The sequence below is a fragment of the Eschrichtius robustus genome, chromosome 8 (genome assembly GCF_028021215.1).
Source record: "Eschrichtius robustus isolate mEscRob2 chromosome 8, mEscRob2.pri, whole genome shotgun sequence".
Taxonomy (NCBI): Eukaryota; Metazoa; Chordata; class Mammalia; order Artiodactyla; family Eschrichtiidae; genus Eschrichtius; species Eschrichtius robustus.
In genome coordinates this window covers 15,042,788-15,061,758 of record NC_090831.1, presented here as the reverse complement: position 1 = coordinate 15,061,758, position 18,971 = coordinate 15,042,788, and the positions used below count along the sequence as shown (strand labels likewise).

Here is an 18,971-nt window from a genome sequence, read left to right as displayed (position 1 = left end):
CTAAACCTTAAAAACCAAGTCTAGTTCTCTGATAAGTTGAAAGATGCCGTCTTGGGATGCCGTTCTGTAATGTTATATCACTCAACATGGATCAGGGGAAAAGAAATTGCCAGAAGCAGCTGAGTGCTCCTCTGAATACAGATGAGCTGCCCATCTGCCAGGACCCAGACAGGACAGGCCCTGAGTATCCCCATGTCCACTCCAGATCCACCTGGTTCCGGCCTAAGTCCCGTGAGCAATCATTGCCTCTGCCCTGAGAACAAAAGTAAGAGGAGGCCACGGTGGGCAACTGTTCATTCACAGCAGCTCAGAACCCCCAACACAATGGGGGAAGACCTGGATGAAAATCATGTTTAGAAAGGTTTTTTTAACTGAAAATTCAAAGGTATTATTACTTGGAGCTGTCAAATACCCTTTGCACCTATTGTAGACATAAATGATGCCCACTCAATTCCTTTCCTTTTTTTTTTATTTTTTATTTATTTTTTATTTTTTTAACATCTTTATTGAAGTATAATTGCTTTACAATGGTGTGTTAGTTTCTGCTTTATAACAAAGTGAATCAGTTATACATATACATATGTTCCCATATCTCTTCCCTCTTGCATCTCCCTCCCTCCCACCCTCCCTATCCCACCCCTCTAGGTGGTCACAAAGCACTGAGCCGATCTCCCTGTGCTATGCGGCTGCTTCCCACTAGCTATCTATTTTACATTTGGTAGTGTATATATGTCCATGACACTCTCTCACCCTGTCACATCTCACCCCTCCCCCTCCCCATATCCTCAAGTCCATTCTCTAGTAGGTCTGTGTCTTTATTCCCATCTTGCCATTAGGTTCTTCATGACCTTTTTTTTTTTTTTTCCTTAGATTCCATATATATGTGTTAGCATACTGTATTTGTTTTTCTCTTTCTGACTTACTTCACTCTGTATGACAGACTCTAACTCATCCACCTCATTACAAATACCTCCATTTCATTTCTTTTGATGGCTGAGTAATATTCCATTGTATATATGTGCCACATCTTCTTTATCCATTCATCCGATGATGGACACTTAGGTTGCTTCCATGTCCTGGCTATTGTAAATAGAGCTGCAATGAACATTTTGGTACATGACTCTTTTTGAATTATGGTTTTCTCAGGGTATATGCCCAGTAGTGGGATTGCTGGGTCGTATGGTAGTTCTATTTTTAGTTTTTTAAGGAACCTCTATACTGTTCTCCATAGTGGCTGTATCAATTTACATTCCCACCAACAGTGCAAGAGTGTTCCCTTTTCTCCACACCCTCTCCAGCATTTATTGTTTCTAGATTTTTTGATGATGGCCATTCTGACCGGTGTGAGATGATACCTCATTGTAGTTTTGATTTGCATTTCTCTAATGATTAATGATGTTGAGCATTCTTTCATGTGTCTGTTGGCCATCTGTATATCTTCTTTGGAGAAATGTCTATTTAGGTCTTCTGCCCATTTTTGGATTGGGTTGTTTTTTTTTTGTTATTGAGCTGCATGAGCTGCTTGTAAATCTTGGAGATTAATACTTTGTCAGTTGCTTCATTTGCAAATATTTTCTCCCATTCTGAGGGTTGTCTTTTGGTCTTGTTTATGGTTTCCTTTGCTGTGCAAAAGCTTTTAAGTTTCATTAGGTCCCATTTGTTTATTTGTGTTTTTATTTCCATTTCTCTAGGAGCTGGGTCAAAAAGGATCTTGCTGTGATTTATGTCATAGAGTGTTCTGCCTATGTTTTCCTCTAAGAGTTTGATAGTGTCTGGCTTTACACTTAGGTCTTTAATCCATTTTGAGCTTATTTTTGTGTATGGTGTCAGGGAGTGTTCTAATTTCATACTTTTACATGTACCTGTCCAATTTTCCCAGCACCACTTATTGAAGAGGCTGTCTTTTCTCCACTGTATATGCTTGCCTCCTTTATCAAAGATAAGGTGACCATATGTGCGTGGGTTTATCTCTGGGCTTTCTATCCTGTTCCATTGATCTATATTTCTGTTTTTGTGCCAGTACCAAACTGTCTTGATTACTGTAGCTTTGTAATACAGTCTGAAGTCAGGGAGCCTGATTCCTCCAGCTCCATTTTTCGTTCTCAAGATTGCTTTGGCTATTCGGGGTCTTTTGTGTCTCCATACAAATTGTGAAATTTTTTGTTCTAGTTCTGTGAAAAATGCCAGTGGCAGTTTGATAGGGATTGCATTGAATCTGTAGATTGCTTTGGGTAGTAGAGTCATTTTCACAATGTTGATTCTTCCAATCCAGGAACATGGTATATCTCTCCATCTATTTGTATCATCTTTAATTTCTTTCATCAGTGTCTTATAATTTTCTGCATACAGGTCTTTTGTCTCCTTAGGTAGGTTTATTCCTAGATATTTTATTCTTTTTGTTGTAATGGTAAACGGGAGTGTTTTCTTAATTTCACTTTCAGATTTTTCATCATTAGTATATAGGAATGCAAGAGATTTCTGTGCATTAATTTTGTATCCTGCTACTTTACCAAATTCATTGATTAGCTCTAGGAGTTTTCTGGTGGCAGTTTTAGGATTCTCTATGTATAGTATCATGTCATCTGCAAAGAGTGACAGCTTTACTTCTTCTTTTCCGATTTGGATTCCTTTTATTTCTTTGTCTTCTCTGATTGCTGTGGCTAACACTTCCAAAACTATGTTGAATAATAGTGGTGAGAGTGGGCAACCTTGTCTTGATCCTGATCTTAGTGGAAATGGTTTCAGTTTTTCACCATTGAGGACAATGTTGGCTGTGGGTTTGTCATATATGGCCTTTATTATGTTGAGGAAAGTTCCCTCTATGCCTACTTTCTGCAGGGCTTTTTTCATAAATGGGTGTTGAATTTTGTCGAAAGCTTTCTCTGCATCTATTGAGGTGATCATATGGTTTTTCTCCTTCAATTTGTTAATATGATGTATCACGTTGATTGATTTGCGTATATTGAAGAATCCTTGCATTCCTGGAATAAACCCCACTTGATCATGGTGTATAATCCTTTTAATGTGCTGTTGGATTCTGTTTGCTAGTATTTTGTTGAGGATTTTTGCATCTATGTTCATCAGTGATATTGGCCTGTAGTTTTCTTTCTTTGTGACATCTTTGTCTGGTTTTGGTATCAGGGTGATGGTGGCCTCGTAGAATGAGTTGGGGAGTGTTCCTCCCTCTGCAATATTTTGGAAGAGTTTGAGAAGGATAGGTGTTAGCTCTTCTCTAAATGTTTGATAGAATTCGCCTGTGAAGCCATCTGGTCCTGGGCTTTTGTTTGTTGGAAGATTTTTAATCACAGTTTCAATTTCAGTGCTTGTGATTGGTCTGTTCATATTTTCTATTTCTTCCTGGTTCAGTCTCGGTAGGTTGTGCATTTCTAAGAATCTGTCCATTTCTTCCAGGTTGTCCATTTTATTGGCATAGAGTTGCTTGTAGCAATCTCTCATGATCGTTTGTATTTCTGCAGTGTCAGTGGTTACTTCTCCTTTTTCATTTCTAATTCTATTGATCTGAGTCTTCTCCCTTTTTCTCTTGATGAGTCTGGCTAATGGTTTATCAATTTTGTTTATCTTCTCGAAGAACTAGCTTTTAGTTTCATTGATTTTTGCTATTGTTTCCTTCATTTCTTTTTCATTTATTTCTGATCTGATTTTTATGATTTCTTTCCTTCTGCTGGCTTTGGGGTTTTTTTGCTCTTCTTTCTCTAATTGCTTTAGGTGCAAGGTTAGGTTGTTTATTCGAGATGTTTCCTGTTTCTTGATGTAGGCTTGTATTGCTATAAACTTCCCTCTTAGAACTGCTTTTGCTGCATCCCATAGGTTTTGGGTCGTCGTGTCTCCATTGTCATTTGTTTCTAGGTATTTTTTGATTTCCCCTTTGATTTCTTCAGTGATCACTTCGTTATTAAGTAGTGTATTGTGTAGCCTCCATGTGTTTGTAGTTTTTACAGATCTTTTCCTGTAATTGATATCTAGTCTCATAGCGTTGTGGTCGGAAAAGATACTTGATACGATTTCAATTTTCTTAAATTTACCAAGGCTTGATTTGTGACCCAAGATATGATCTATCCTGGAGAATGTTCCATGAGCACTTGAGAAAAATGTGTATTCTGTTGTTTTGGGGTGGAATGTCCTATAAATATCCATTAAGTCCATCTTGTTTAATGTATCATTTAAAGCTTGTGTTTCCTTATTTATTTTCATTTTGGATGATCTGTCCATTGGTGAAAGTGGGGTGTTAAAGTCCCCTACTATGATTGTGTTACTGTCGATTTCCCCTTTTATGGCTGTTAGTATTTGCCTTATGTATTGAGGTGCTCCTATGTTGGGTGCATAAATATTTACAATTGTTATACCTTCCTCTTGGATCGATCCCTTGATCATTATATAGTGTCCTTCTTTGTCTCTTGTAATAGTCTTTATTTTAAAGTCTATTTTGTCTGATATGAGAATTGCTACTCCAGCTTTCCTTTGATTTCCATTTGCATGGAATATCTTTTTCCATCCCCTCACTTTCAGTCTGTATGTGTCTCTAGGTCTGAAGTAGGTCTCTTGTAGACAGCATATATATGGGTCTTGTTTTTGTATCCATTCAGCCAGTCTATGTCTTTTGGTGGGAGCATTTAATCCATTTACATTCAAGGTAATTATCGATATGTATGTTCCTATTCCCATTTTCTTAAATATTTTGGGTTTGTTATTGTAGGTGTTTTCCTTCTCTTGTGTTTCTTGCCTAGAGAAGTTCCTTTAGCGTTTGTTGTAAAGCTGGTTTGGTGCTGCTGAACTCTCTCAGCTTTTGCTTGTCTGTAAAGGTTTTAATTTCTCCATCACATCTGAATGAGATCCTTGCTGGGTAGAGTAACCTTGGTTGTAGGTTTTTCTCCTTCATCACTTTAAGTATATCCTGCCACTCCCTTCTGGCTTGCAGCGTTTCTGCTGAAAGATCAGCTGTTAACCTTATGGGGATTCCCTTGTGTGTTCTTTGTTGTTTTTCCCTTGCTGCTTTTAATATGTTTTCTTTATATTTAATTTTTGATAGTTTGATTAATATGTGTCTTGGCGTGTTTCTCCTTGGATTTATCCTGTATGGGACTCTCTGTGCTTCCAGGACTTGATTAACTATTTCCTTTCCCATATTAGGGAAGTTTTCAACTATAATCTCTTCAAATATTTTCTCAGTCCCTTTCTTTTTCTCTTCTTCTTCTGGGACCCCTATAATTCGAATGTTGGTGCATTTAATGTTGTCCCAGAGGTCTCTGAGACTGTCCTCAGTTCTTTTCATTCTTTTTTCTTTATTCTGCTCTGCAGTAGTTATTTCCACTATTTTATCTTCCAGGTCACTTGTCCGTTCTTCTGCCTCAGTTATTCTGCTATTGATCCCATCTAGAGTATTTTTAATTTCATTTATTGTGTTTTTCATCATTGCTTGGTTCCTCTTTAGTTCTTCTACATCCTTGTTAAATGTTTCTTGCATTTTGTCTATTCTATTTCCAAGATTTTGGATCATCTTTACTATCATTATTCTGAATTCTTTTTCAGGTAGACTGCCTATTTCCTCTTCATTTGTTAGGTCTGGTGGGTTTTGACCCTGCTCCTTCACCTGCTGTGTGTTTTTTTGTCTTCTCATTTTGCTTATCTTACTGTGTTTGGGGTCTCCTTTTCACAGGCTGCAGGTTCGTAGTTCCCGTTGTTTTTGGTATCTGTCCCCAGTGGCTAAGGTTGGTTCAGTGGGTTGTGTAGGCTTCCTGGTGGAGCGGACTAGTGCCTGTGTTCTGGCGGATGAGGTTGGATCTTGTCTTTCTGGTGGGCACGTCCACGTCTGGTGGTGTGTTTTGGGGTGTCTGTGGCCTTATTATGATTTTAGGCAGCCTCTCGGCTAATCGATGGGGCTGTGTTCCTGTCTTGCTAGTTGTTTGGCATAGGGTGTCCAGCACTGTAGCTTGCTGGTCGTTGAGTGAAGCTGGGTCTTGATGTTGAGATGGAGATCTCTGAGAGATTTTCGCCGTTTGGTATTATGTGGAGCTGGGAGGTCTCTTGTGGACCAGTGTCCTGAAGTTGGCTCTCCCACCTCAGAGGCACAGCCCTGATGCCTGGCTGGAGCACCAAGAGCCTTTCATCCACACGGCTCAGAATAAAAGGGAGAAAAAAATAGAAAGAAGGAAAGAAAGAGGATAAAATAAAGTAAAATAAAGCTATTATAATAAAAAAATAAGAAAAAAATTATTAAGAAAAAATGCATTCAGAAAAAAATTTTTTTTAATTTTTAAAAATAGATTTATTAATTTTTTATAATAAAAAATAAGAAAAAATTATTAAGAAAAAAATGCATTCAGAAAAAAAAATTTTTTAAATAAAAAATATGAAAAAACTTATTAAAAATTTTTTTAATTTCTAAAAAATAGAAAATAAGGAAAAAATTATTAAGAAAACATTTATTAGGAAAATATTTTTTTTAAGTAAAAAAAAAAACAAACAAAAAAAACAGACGGGCCTAACCCTAGGACTAATGGTGAAAGCAAAGCTATACAGACAAAATCTCACCCAGAAGCATACACATATACACTCAGAAAAAAAGGAAAAGGGGAAAAATTAATATATCCTGCTCCGAAAGTCCACCTCTTGAATTTGGGATGATTCGTTGTCTATTCAGGTATTCAACAGATGCAGGCACATCAGGTTGTTTGTGGAGCTTTAATCCGCTGCTCCTGAGGCTGCTGGGAGGGATTTCCCTTTCTCTTCTTTGTTCGCACAGCTGCCGGGGTTCAGCTTTGGATTTGGCCCCGCCTCTGCGTGTAGGTCGCCTGAGGGCGTCTGTTCTTCGCCCAGACAGGACGGGGTTAAAGGAGCAGCTGCTTCGGGGGCTCTGGCTCACTCAGGCGGGGGGAGGGAGCGGTACGGAGGAGGCGGGGCGAGCCTGCGGCGTCAGAGGCGTCGTGACGTTGCAGCAGCCCGAGGCGCACCGTGCGTTCTCCCGGGGAAGTTGTCCCTGGATCACGGGACCCCAGCAGTGGCGGGCTGCACCGGCTCCCGGGAGGGGCGGTGTGGAGAGTGACCTGTGCTCGCACACAGGCTTCTTGGTGGCGGCAGCAGCAGCCTTAGTGTCTCATGCCTGTCTCTGGGGTCTGCGCTGATCGCCACGGCTCGCGCCCGTCTCTGGAGCTCCTTTAAGCGGTGCTCTGAATCCCCTCTCCTTGCGCACCAGGAAACAAAGAGGTAAGAAAAAGTCTCTTGCCTCTTCCGCAACTGCAGACTTTTTCCCGGACTCCCTCCCGGCCAGCTGTGGCGCATTAACCCCTTCAGGCTGTGTTCACGCCGCCAACCCCAGTCCTCTCCCTGCATCCAACCGCAGCCCGAGCCTCAGCTCCCAGCCCCGCCCACCCCGGCGGGTGAGCAGACAAGCCTCTCGGGCTGGTGAGTGCTGCTCGGCGCCGAGCCTCCGTGCGGGAGTCTCTCCGCTTTGCCCTCCGCACCCCTGTGGCTGCGCTCTCCTCCGTGGCTCCGAAGCTTCCCCCCTCTGCCACCCGCAGTCTCCGCCCGTGAAGGGGCTCCTAGTGTGTGGACACCTTTCCTCCTTCACAGCTCCCTCCCGCTGGTGCAGGTGCTGTCCCTATTCTTTTGTCTCTGTTTTTTCTTTTTTCTTTTGCCCTACCCAGGTACGTGGGGATTTTCTTGCCTTTTGGGAGGTCTGACGTCTTCTGCCAGCGTTCAGTGGGTGTTCTGTAGGAGCAGTTCCCCGTGTAGATGTATTTCTAATGTATCTGTGGGGAGGCAGGTGATCTCCGCGTCTTACTCTTCCGCCATCTTGCCCCCCCTCTCCAGTTCCTTTCTGATAGCTTTTCCTCTGTTTTACCTTATTCCAAGAAAATGAGCAGAGTTATAAGGTATTTTAGGAGTTGTCTATATTTCAAGATCCATGAAGGTAGTAAAATACAAAAGAGTAAGTAAAGAGTTACAAAATCCTTTATTAAATTACAAAAACTATATGAAGAGTATAATATTTTACTAAAGGGCATAAAATAAAACCTGATAAACACATATATACCATATTTGTAAAGGAAAAACTCAAGATCATAAAGATACTAACCTTTCCTAAAAGCATGTATATAAATTGACCTCAATTCCAACCAGAATTATGATAACATTTTATTTTTTGTTCTTTGTTGTAAAATGTAGGGGTCGACTAGGTAAGTTGATTTTAAATTCTAATGAGAAGAATAAATATGAGATAATTGAAAAATATTTTTAAAAACAATGGTGAAGAGACATTTAGCATAGTAGGTTTTATCACTTATTACAAAGCTACTGACATAGTAGGATAAAGGTGTAAGAATAGTGAAACTTATATAACACAGAAATCCTCCAGAAGATGATCCAAGTGTATGCTGATATTAAAATGTGATCTGGTATTTTTTATTTATTTATTTTATTTTATTTTATTTATTGTTGTTGGCTGCGTTGGGTCTTCGTTGTTGCCCACAGGCTTTTCTCTGATTGTGGCGAGCAGGGGCTACTCTTCGTTGCGGTGCGCGAGCTTCTCATTGCGGTGGCTTCTCTTGTTGCGGAGCATGGACTCTAGGCGCATGGGCTTCAGTAGTTGTGGCTCGGGGGCTCTAGAGCACAGGCTCAGTAGTTGTGGTGCATGGGCTTAGTTGCTCCACGGCATGTGGGATCTTCCCGGACCAGGGCCTGAACCCGTGTCCCCTGCATTGGCAGGCAGATTCCCAACCCCTGCGCCACCAGGGAAGTCCCAGTGATCTGGTATTTTTTAATAATAGGGAAATAATAGATTATTTTAAAACAAGCTTTGGACTATTGATTACCCTGTTGGAAAAAGCAAAAATAGCTCTCTACCTCATACCATATATATTGGGTTTCAAGTAGATAAATATCTAAGTGAAAAAGAATCTAGAGATGTGAGCTGGAAAGAAGTAGGGGACTAATTGGGTCTGTTGTGTAGGGGAGCTTGGAAAGGGAAGAGGATTAGGAGGCACCTTTACTTAATACTTAATGTTTCAGAAGGAGAAAGTTGGAGAATGTTTACTTTTTTCCAGTATTTTCAAATAAATATTTTTTGAAAAGAATAAATGGTAGTGACTTACTGAAGGTTTTAGTGACATGATCAGAAGGTAATGTAAGAGCAGGAAGGTGGGTTGGTCAGGGGAGCAACGCCGGTGAAGCAGACATGTTTCAGAGACAGTCGCCGTGAGCCACTGAGAGGCGTCTGAGGACCCAGCTTATTGCAGTGACAGTGGGGATGGACGGAAGGGCAGGTGCAATAAATATTAACAGGTTTATCAGAGCTTCTAAAGAATTCAAATGGGAGAAAACAAATTACCATTAAGGAGGTTGAAAGTGAAGAAAAAGACGTTTTAAAACCAGAAAGATCAGGTTCCAATTCTAGCTCCTCTGCTCCTGGTGATGTGTCCTTGGGCACGTCTCAGAGTGTCGGTTTCCTCATCTTTAAAAGGGAGGCGATAATATCTGTTGCTCAGGACTTTTGTAAAGTGCACGTGAGATAACGTATCTAGAAAAGATGATGCAAAATTTCAGGAACAGAGAATTCATTTTCTTGGAAAGAATGGAAAAATCCTAGTGTTGTGTACAAAAATCATTTTGCTCTTAACCCTGCTTTATGTGACACATGCAAACACACACACCCCTCACTCGCCACATTCTAAGGTGACCAACAAAGGCAACTTAAATTCTTCAGTATGAGGAATGAATACAGAAATAACAAGCAAGTCATGTGAAGTAAAGCACAAGTTTCAAAAGGATTCCTTGAAATTTTGCATTGCTTTTTCAGGTGTGATGATGACTTCATAGTTGACCAAATTCAACCAAACTTGGCAGATCATCAGAAGTTATGAACCTCATATTATAATTATTGTTAGGATTATGTGATTATTTCTGTGCTGGGCTTGCTGATTACCCTGCACGTGTCAGCTGGAAAATAAGAGTTTCTACACTTGCACCAAGTCAGAGAGAGAGAGGAGTGGGAGTTCTCTGCCTCAGAGCTGAGAGTTTTGGTTTTGGGCTTTGTCTTGACAGCCAATTCTGTTCTCAGACAGCACACCATAGGCTCTGGCCTGGTTTGTGGTTTCCTTTCTACCAGATGAATCCACAGTTCCCAGGGTCTCCTGTCTCCTCCTTTCAGATCTCATATGACGGGAAATACCTAAAGAACTGTCAGGTTTCCTCATTTCTTTTTTCTGAATACCAAAGAAAGCCAAAGATGTGGAAGGTCGAGAAAACACCATCTGTTTTTACCAAGTATTCTTGTATGGTGTTAAATGACACACAGACCTTTGCTGTTTACTGAGATAGGAAAGTTTGGGGGGAAAATAATGCAAATTGTGCAGATTGGGGTGAAGGAATGGAATTGGAATCAATAATTTTATTCTGGCTACTTATTAGAAATCCAAGAAGAGAGGTATTTAGCTGTATTGTAAGGGTATAGATTTTGCTGTTATTGCTGTTCTTCATGTTATTTTCAAGTCTGGCTGGTAAGAACTGCAAAAAGCAGATCAGGGCTACCAAACTTGGGACCAAGTGCACGACCATCCAGTTAGGATTGGTCCCAGGTTTCAGACTGAAGAGCAGGAAATTTAGGGCTTGGTTGGGCAGGTCCTTTGGTAAGTGGCAAAGAATTTACAAACGTATTCGTGAAGAAAGCAATCCCCATGTTTGATGTGTATGCCAGGAAAATTATTCCAATCATTGAGGATTTCAGAACAGATAGGAAGCTACAGAAATGAAGGGGGACTGGTAATAGGATAATAGGGTAGCCATAGGAAAACAACAGGGAGGTAGACAGAGCTGGGAGTCCATCCCCTGCTGACCTTTATCCCTTCTTAACAGTGTGTCAGTCACACAATTTACCTACAAATCAGACTTAATTGGGTTCTGGGGACATCACTTATGAAGACAAGCCATTCTTGTCACAGCTCCCTTTGAGAGAAATGCAACTGCACTAAAAGGAGTTCAATGCTAACCACAAGAGAGGCAAGAAAAGGCACTGGACTGAGAATCTGAAACGCAGGTGTGTCCTACCTCTGTGGTTAACTGGCTTTGCAAAAAGCCACTTGCCATCTCTGGGCCCCAGCTTCCTCATCTGAAGTGTGGGCATTGGACTAAATTTGTCCTAAAGGCCCTTCCTGTTCCAACAACTATGAACCCATGATTAAGAGAATTGAAGAGTCTGTCGTGGTTGCCTGAGTGCAAGGGGGGTTGAGAGTTAGTAATAGAGAAGGTTTTCTTCCAGGTCCCTTCTGACTCTGTGACACTGTGAGATCCCAGCAGGCACAGTAGTAGGTGGCTTCAACGGACCTGACAACGTTATTGATTATCAGGTAAATGATTCCATCCTCTTTCTTATCTGTCTCCAAGCTGGAATTAGGTTCATCCAGATTGTAACTGTCAGCTGAGCCATAAATGATTCGCCTCAGGGGCTCCCCTTCTTTCTCTTGATATCAGTGCACAATGGCATTCTCCAGGGGAACCCCAGACAGTTTGCAACTTATGTTCACTGTTCTGTCTAGTCTTCGGGGAGAGGAGAGTTGATCCTGAGAAATTCTCATGTTGGTGTCTCCATCTGAAAAGCAAGGGGGACAATCAGAGGCACTTAAAAAGGCTGATGCTGGTCACAAAAACAATGAAAAGACAAGAAAGGAGAAAAGTCAACCTACAAACCCAAGCCAAAGACACAAGGAAAATCCACGTGGTTGGCATGGCCAGTGATTAGTAAGAATGGGGTGTGAATCAGGACAGGACAGAGGACGCAGTGGCAGCCCTGGTTCTGTGGAGGCAAGAATACGGGAGGAAGGTTTGCTTTAGAGCCAATGAAAGTCTTTCACAGTAAGATGTGTCGCAGTGTGATTTTGATCATCTTCCTGGTATAAAGGAGCTTTCAGACTCCCGACAAGCTCATCAAAAAACATTTATGTTATACTCATTTGATGTTAACATCACCTTGGGAGAAATGGTCTCCTACTTTTCCTTTACGTGTTGCTTCAAACACACTTATCCTTGGGCTCGTTTTCACTCTGTGAGTTATAGATTTTTTGTATGGCTCTCATGAGAATTAGAAGGATATTATCATTACTGTAGATAGTAATACATCAATAATGATCCCACAACCTTATATAGAAGGTTGTATATTATATAGATCATTAGTTTGCAGAAAGCTCACAAAGTTGGGTAAATACTAACAATTACTGTAGTTATTGCTTAGGATACTACGATGTTATTATATGACATTTCTTCATTTTGCTGTGAATGAAGAAAAGTGTTGAAGGAAACAAAATCCCCTTGGTTCGTTACCCTGTAATTTTTCCTATTCACCATTCTTAGTTTGTCAGCATTAAAGCTATGCTTTCCTGTGGTTTGGAGGACAGTGTAAGATGTGAGTTTTAAAGGGTCCTCAGCTCCTATTTTAGCTGTGATGGCTCAGTGAAATGGTTTAGTCATAGCTGGAAAGGACACTGTGATTTGTTGAACACCGTGCTGAAACGTTCATATGTGAACCTCATTCAGTCTTCAGCAACCTATGCAGTTGTTAGCACCGTGCCCGCTTAAAATTGGGAAAACATGGACCTAGAGATTGTCATACTGAGTGAAGTAAGTCAGACACTGAAAGACAAATATCATATGATATCGCTTATATGTGGAATCTAAAAAAAAGGTATAAATGAACTTAGTTACAAAACAGAAGTAGAGTCACAGATGTAGAAAACAAACTTATGGTTACCGGAGCATAAGCGGGGGTGTGGTGCAGGGAAGGGATAAATTGGGAGATTGGGACTGACATATACACACTACTATGTATAAAATAGATAAACAAGAACCTACTGTATGGCACAGGGAACTCTACTCAATACTCTATAATGATTTATATGGAAAAGAATCTAAAAAAGAGTGTGTGTATATAACTGATTCACTTGCTGTACACCTGAAACTAACAAAACACTGTAAATCAACTATACCTCAAGGGAAATTTTTAAAAAAATAAATAAAAGAAAAGAAAATTGGGAAAACAGAAATAAACAATTCAGTAACTCTCTTATATCACCCTGTCAGTGAGTGGGTAAGCAGGAGTTAGAAACCCAGTCCCATGTCACTAAAAAGGACTTGTATCTTCCATCACTCATTCATTCATTCATTCATTCGTTCTTCTTTCCAAGCCAACACATCATGTTCAGCACTGGATTATGGCTTCCTTCCCAGGAGGCTCCCATAGATGGTGAAGCAGAGACAATTTGGGGCACTTACAAACTGTACCAAGACCCCAGAGGTGAGGATGGAGGATAAAGTGACCTAGCTGAAAGAAGCCTCACGGATCAGGTCCTTGGGCTACTTGCTCAGACACTGCTCAGGACACATGGGCAGGAGAAAAGTCCTTTATGGGAGGCAGAAAGGAGGAGGGGTGTGTGTTTGCACAGGTGTGATGGAGGGGGAGGGTTTTTGTTCAATGACAGCGGCGCCCTTGCGCACCGTGTATCCCAGCAGGCGCAGTAGTACAGTGCCGCATCCTCCTCGGTTGCTCCGTGTATCCTGAGGCTCAGCAGTGAATTACTTGGCCATTTCCTTGCTTCGTATCTTTCCTCACTAATCCCTTGTTCGTGAACAAAGTTTTCATTGGAGGAAATATACAGAATTTGGTTTAGAGGTTGCTCTGGCTTCTGTCGGTACCAGTGGATGTATACACTCTTCTTTAACATATCCGTTTTTATCTGGCATTCAAGAGATGCCGTATTTCCTTTTGTCTTGGTAATGGATGTTATGCGTTGTGTTATTTGAATATCTCCACTTGTGTCTGAAAGAAAAACAAGAGGAAAAATTAGCGAAGTTTTGATGTTCATTAACATAGTCTACATGTGTTCTCTCCTCATGAAAAGCCTGGGGACTGATGTTTACATTTTCTTCCCAAAGAATTCAAGGTGATGATGGAATTTGTCAGCTTAGCTTGAATGACCACGGGACAAGTGTCCACCTGAAAGGGGTGATGGGACTGTCCATGATCTATCCCCTCCCTTGGGTAAAGCCACTCACACGTCCCGAGGGAGGCCACCACCAAGACCTGGGGCAGGAGCAGCATGCTGCCAGCTCCAGTCGGGAGAGGTAATTGAATAGTGGGAAGGTTGCAGAGCAAACCGGAGGACTGATTTACTAAGAGGAAGTGGTGCTCGGAACACACAGCTAAGACCCATAGACTGCAGAGAAAGGGGCTCGTGGTAATGCTCAAAACATCCTTCGGAAATAGGTCTGCTAATTCATCAGCAGATTCCTCTCATTACTGTGTGATTTTCACCAACCAGTGATGTTAGTGTTAAGAACCCATTTTCTTGTTAAAGGACTAAAGTCCTTTATTGGTCTTAACAGAGGGAGGGAGAGGGAGAAGGAGGGAGAAAGAGGCCTAAGTCCACACTTGACAAGCCTCATGGGAAACTTCTAATCTGACATCTTTGACGGTGACTACACTGCATCAGGCAATCTCAGATGTAGGCTAAAGGGACAGCTTTCTTGTGTATGATGGTGCTCTATACTTTAGATAACCCAGCTAAAGAAGACATTTCAGATTCTCTTATTTTTGAATGTGACCATTAAATGGGATCCTTAGAGATGCTGTGTCCTTGTAGTGCCTTAATATACCTTAAAAACAAAAGCCATTGTTATTTCCTAATATATAATGAGTGCATCCTCAGTATGGATCATAAAGAAATACAAACAGAAGAGAAGGCAATCGCTTTTTGTCCCATTGCTCAGAGGCAGTTACTTGGTAACAGTTGGTACATTCACTTACAGATTAATTTCTGTTCATTTAAAAAAACTGTTTCACATAGATATAGTGATATCGTATATTTAGGTTGTGCTCTGTCTTTATTACTTAATATGCTACCATGAACATTTTTCTACTCTGTAAGTACTTCCTTGCAGTGTTCTGACTCTTAGCAAGATTCCCTGGTTCACCGCCACGTTGACTATCAGATCGCTTAGGGTCCCACAGATTCTATTCTTTTTACATGGCCAGTCCACAAAACAGGAGAGCAGAACGGGAAATCCATTACACAATTCATCACTCAGTTTTGAACCCCTGTTATGCTCTCTGCAGTCACCTAGTAACTGGTTACCGAAATACACTTTATCATCTGCCTTGCCTTTCATGTTTCCTTTCCTTACTGCTCTGCTTGTTTGCCTGCCCCTCCCAAATAAACTACTTATATACTCATATCCCAAGTCATATATTCTGGGGAACCCAAACTAAGATAGGTAGGCATTGATGGAAGACATGTTCACATATTGAGGTATGGGGAAGTCATTCTTGCTTATACCTCATTTGGCTTGAACTTTGTGCTAACTAGAACAGCCTGTCTTATGGCCTGTCAAACATATATTGCACATTCGCTTTAACCATTCAAGAAAAAAAAAAAGAATGCATTACCAGATTATTTAGAATGTCCACTTTGAAGATACAAATGAATGCCCTTCCCTTCCTATGAGGTCAATGCTAGTACTCCTTTGAAGATGAGATTTCCTTTCCAGACACCAAGGTCAAGCTGAGTCGCCATGTACATACTAATCTGTCTCTTTGAAACCTTGATGAAGTGTGCCCTTGTCACGTTCAATGTCTGTCCTTTGTTCTGACAGAAACAAAACTGTTTGGGGCATCCCAAATGGAGCCGGGTGCCATTGTGGATGTGGTCTCCAACACGTTCCTGCACTACGGAGAACTTGAATTTTCTGAAGTGTATCAAATCAAGGACACTACAAGCCCTTTCAGAAACAGTACCTGCTAGTAGCTGCCAGCTCAGAGTCACCCTTTACATCTTGCCGACTCCAATCCTAATTACGGAGAGAAAAACTGTGGTCCTTGAATCTGTGTCTCCTAGGCTGTCTTCAGGTTAGCTCAAGTAAAAAATTTTTTTTCTCTTCCTATTAAAGATCACTTATGGATGATTTGCATTGACAGACAGTTGTGTCCCTTTACTAAAGGCCACAGCTCCTGGCAGGTGACCTCTCTTTCTTTTTTTTTTTTTGGCCACGCCTCGCTGCTTGTGGAATCTTTGTTCCCCAACCAGGGATTGAACCCGGGTCCTCGGCAGTGAGAGCGCTGAGTCCTAACCACAGGACCACCAGGGAATTCCCAAAGTGACCTCTCAATACAGATACCCTCCCTGTTGTCATAGCAGTTCCGTGTCCCTAAAGGTCTAAAAGGAGAGTGACTTCATGCTGCCGTGGCAAAGCTGAAGGGCAGAGACTACACAGCCCACAAAACTGAAAATCATTGCTCTTTGGTCCTCACAGAAAATGCCTGCCAACTCCTATTTTAGAGCAATTAAAATTAAGATTTAAGGGATTACTGTTTACCTTCATTTATTATACTCCTAGTGCACATTTCTTTATGGAAATTCAAATTTTTGACCTATACCATATTTTTGATGCCTGAATAACTTCTTTTAACATCTCTTAGAGTAGGTGGGCTGGCAATGAATTCCCTCGATTTCTGTTTTGTCTGAGAATTCTTCAATTCTCCTTTACTTTCGAAGGATATTTTTGCTGAGATGTCAGTTTTCCCTTCCAAAATTTTAAAGATTTTTGTCCATTGTCTTCTTGTTTGCATGCTTTCTAAAGAAAGTCTACTATTTTTTCCCCCAATTCGGTAACTGTCACCACAAAGGAAATCACATCTCCATGCCTCTGTTTCCATCACCTATAAAATGTGAATCATGATAGCACTGATGTCAACGGATTGTCCCAAACATGAGAAAAATTAGACCTAAAGGATTTAGAACAGTGTCTGAGAAAGAGTAGCAGCCTGAATAAATGGGCTCTGTGATGCTCTGCAGGTTCACAGCAGAATCCCGGGGAAAAGGATCCTGACAGGAGTATCCACCTTGTTGTGTGATCACCTAACGCCCCTGAGGGTCAGAGGCCTGTGCAAACGGAATTGCGCTGGTCGGGCTGTCACACAAACCCTGAGTGAGGAGTCAACAGTAACCCCCTTCCTGCAAGGGAGGGCAAGAGCCCCACCCCACATTCACCCCAAAGACGTAGGGAGTAACCAGACTCTGAACTTATTCAGGATGGCCTGAGAGAGTTGAAGTAGCATGGGATTTGGAGGTTGAAAAAGTCATTTTATCTCGCTAAGCCTCAAATTATTAGTATTGAAGTGGAAAAAGTGAGAATTACGTTGCAACAGTGTTGTGATGTTGATATAAGATGTAATATCACCAGCCTGTTTTCTGGCAATGGGTGATTTCCTCTTTGAGGATGAGCCACGTAACTTCCAAGTAATCTCTGGATAGTAAGAAAAAAAATCACATGGGACTCGCTCTCTGTAATGGGAGACTTAGGCGGGGCTCTCAGCTGTGCAGCCTCAATAGCTGCTGGTATTGAGGATGTGGGTAGGCACAGAGCTGGAGATGGTTCTTGTGTGTGTTACCCAAGAAACTCTAACACTGTGGACCTTAAACCAGCTGGCACAGTAGTACGTGGCCTCATCTTCTTTCTCTAAGAAACTTATTTTCAAGGTAGAAGTGGAAGTGGGGACGTCTTTTCTGGCCTCAATCTTGTTTTTCTTCCCTCCTAAGTGATTTAGAGCAGGGCCTGTTACGAGGGATGCTAGATGTTCTATACTCTGATCTGGTTTATGCCGGTACCAGTGGATGTATTCTTGGCTAAAGTCTGCAGAGGACACCTTGCAAGATATCACTGCACTCTTATCTCTTGCTCCAGTAACTGATATTTCAGGTTGCTCCCACTTTAATTGCCCAAGGCCAACTGCAAGCAAAGAAGAGAAATTCCCATAAACAAATGACATGTAAAGAGGCAACAATAAAGACCTTCTTCAGTCTCTCCTGTAGAATGAAATGATTCGGAGGCAACTCACAAGCCCAGAGGGAGGAGAATAGGACCGCTTCCAGGAGTGCCATCCCGTCCCCAGACTGGCTCCCTGGGAGGAGGTAAGAAAATGAGGGCTCTGCTGGCAGGAAGTCTCAGGCCAGTGGCAGGAGAGCCGGGCTGAATCTCGTGTCTCAGAAGAAGCGATGGATCAGGTCGGGTGGTTCTCTAGGGTTCTTCATGACCTGCTACAGATATGAGCAGTTCTGGTTTCGTGGGGTTTTCCTGCCCCTGAGTGCTGGGCAGGTGGGCTAAGTCGGCTCACGATCTGGAAAGAAAACCCTGAGATGAACGTGTATACCTGGGGGTGGAGCAGTTCTCATAGCCACTCACCTCATCCCCCTGAAATTCCATGCTGTAGTAACATTGCTACAGAAATATGAGGACATCCCTACTGTGTTCTTTCCCTATGTCTATCTTTCTGTAACTGGCTGGTGAGCCAGGACTCGGGTATGAAAACTAACCTTTATTTTTCTGTAATGCTACAGAAAAAAATCAGACACTAGAACATCTCCTGGACATTATTTTAAAATTTATTTATTTTATTTATTTATTTTTGTCTGTGTTGCGTCTTCGTTGCTGCGCATGGGCTTTCTCTAGTTGCTTCAAGCAGGGGCTACTCTTTTTGCAGTGCTCAGACTTCTCATTGCGGTGGCTTCTCTTGTTGCAGAGCAAGGACTCTAGGCGTACGGGCTTCAGTAGTTGCGGCACGCAGGCTCAGTAGTTGTGGCTCATGGGCTCTAGAGCACAGGCTCAGTAGTTGTGACACATGGCCTTAGTTGCTCCATGGCATGTGGGATCTTCCTGGACCAGGGATCGAATCCGTGTCCCCTGCATTGACAGGTGGATTCTCAACCACTGCGCCACCAGGGAAGCCCTCCTGGACATTATTTAATATGCCATGTGCACAAGCACTGGGGTATTTTTGTGTTTTTTTAAATTAATTGAGATGTTACCATGCAAATTACCAGTCAGAGAAATCATACTTTGTTTACAATCAGGGTGCCTTCAACAAGGGACTAGATTACAATTGCTAGTGGATCTGTGAGACAGAGTGATCTACAGAA

General features: G+C 41.7%; 1 gene segment (V, D, J or C); it reads right to left on the bottom strand.

Annotated features, from left to right (window-relative positions):
* The window catches only part of LOC137768396 (T-cell receptor gamma chain C region C10.5-like), a 34,200-nt gene extending 16,224 nt beyond the window's left edge, over window positions 1-17,976 (bottom strand). The window contains 3 exon segments of the C gene segment in view: window positions 16,174-16,178; window positions 17,471-17,784; window positions 17,894-17,976. Coding sequence covers window positions 16,174-16,178; window positions 17,471-17,784; window positions 17,894-17,936 — 362 coding nt within the window.
* Between the last annotated feature and the right edge of the window lie 995 nt (window positions 17,977-18,971).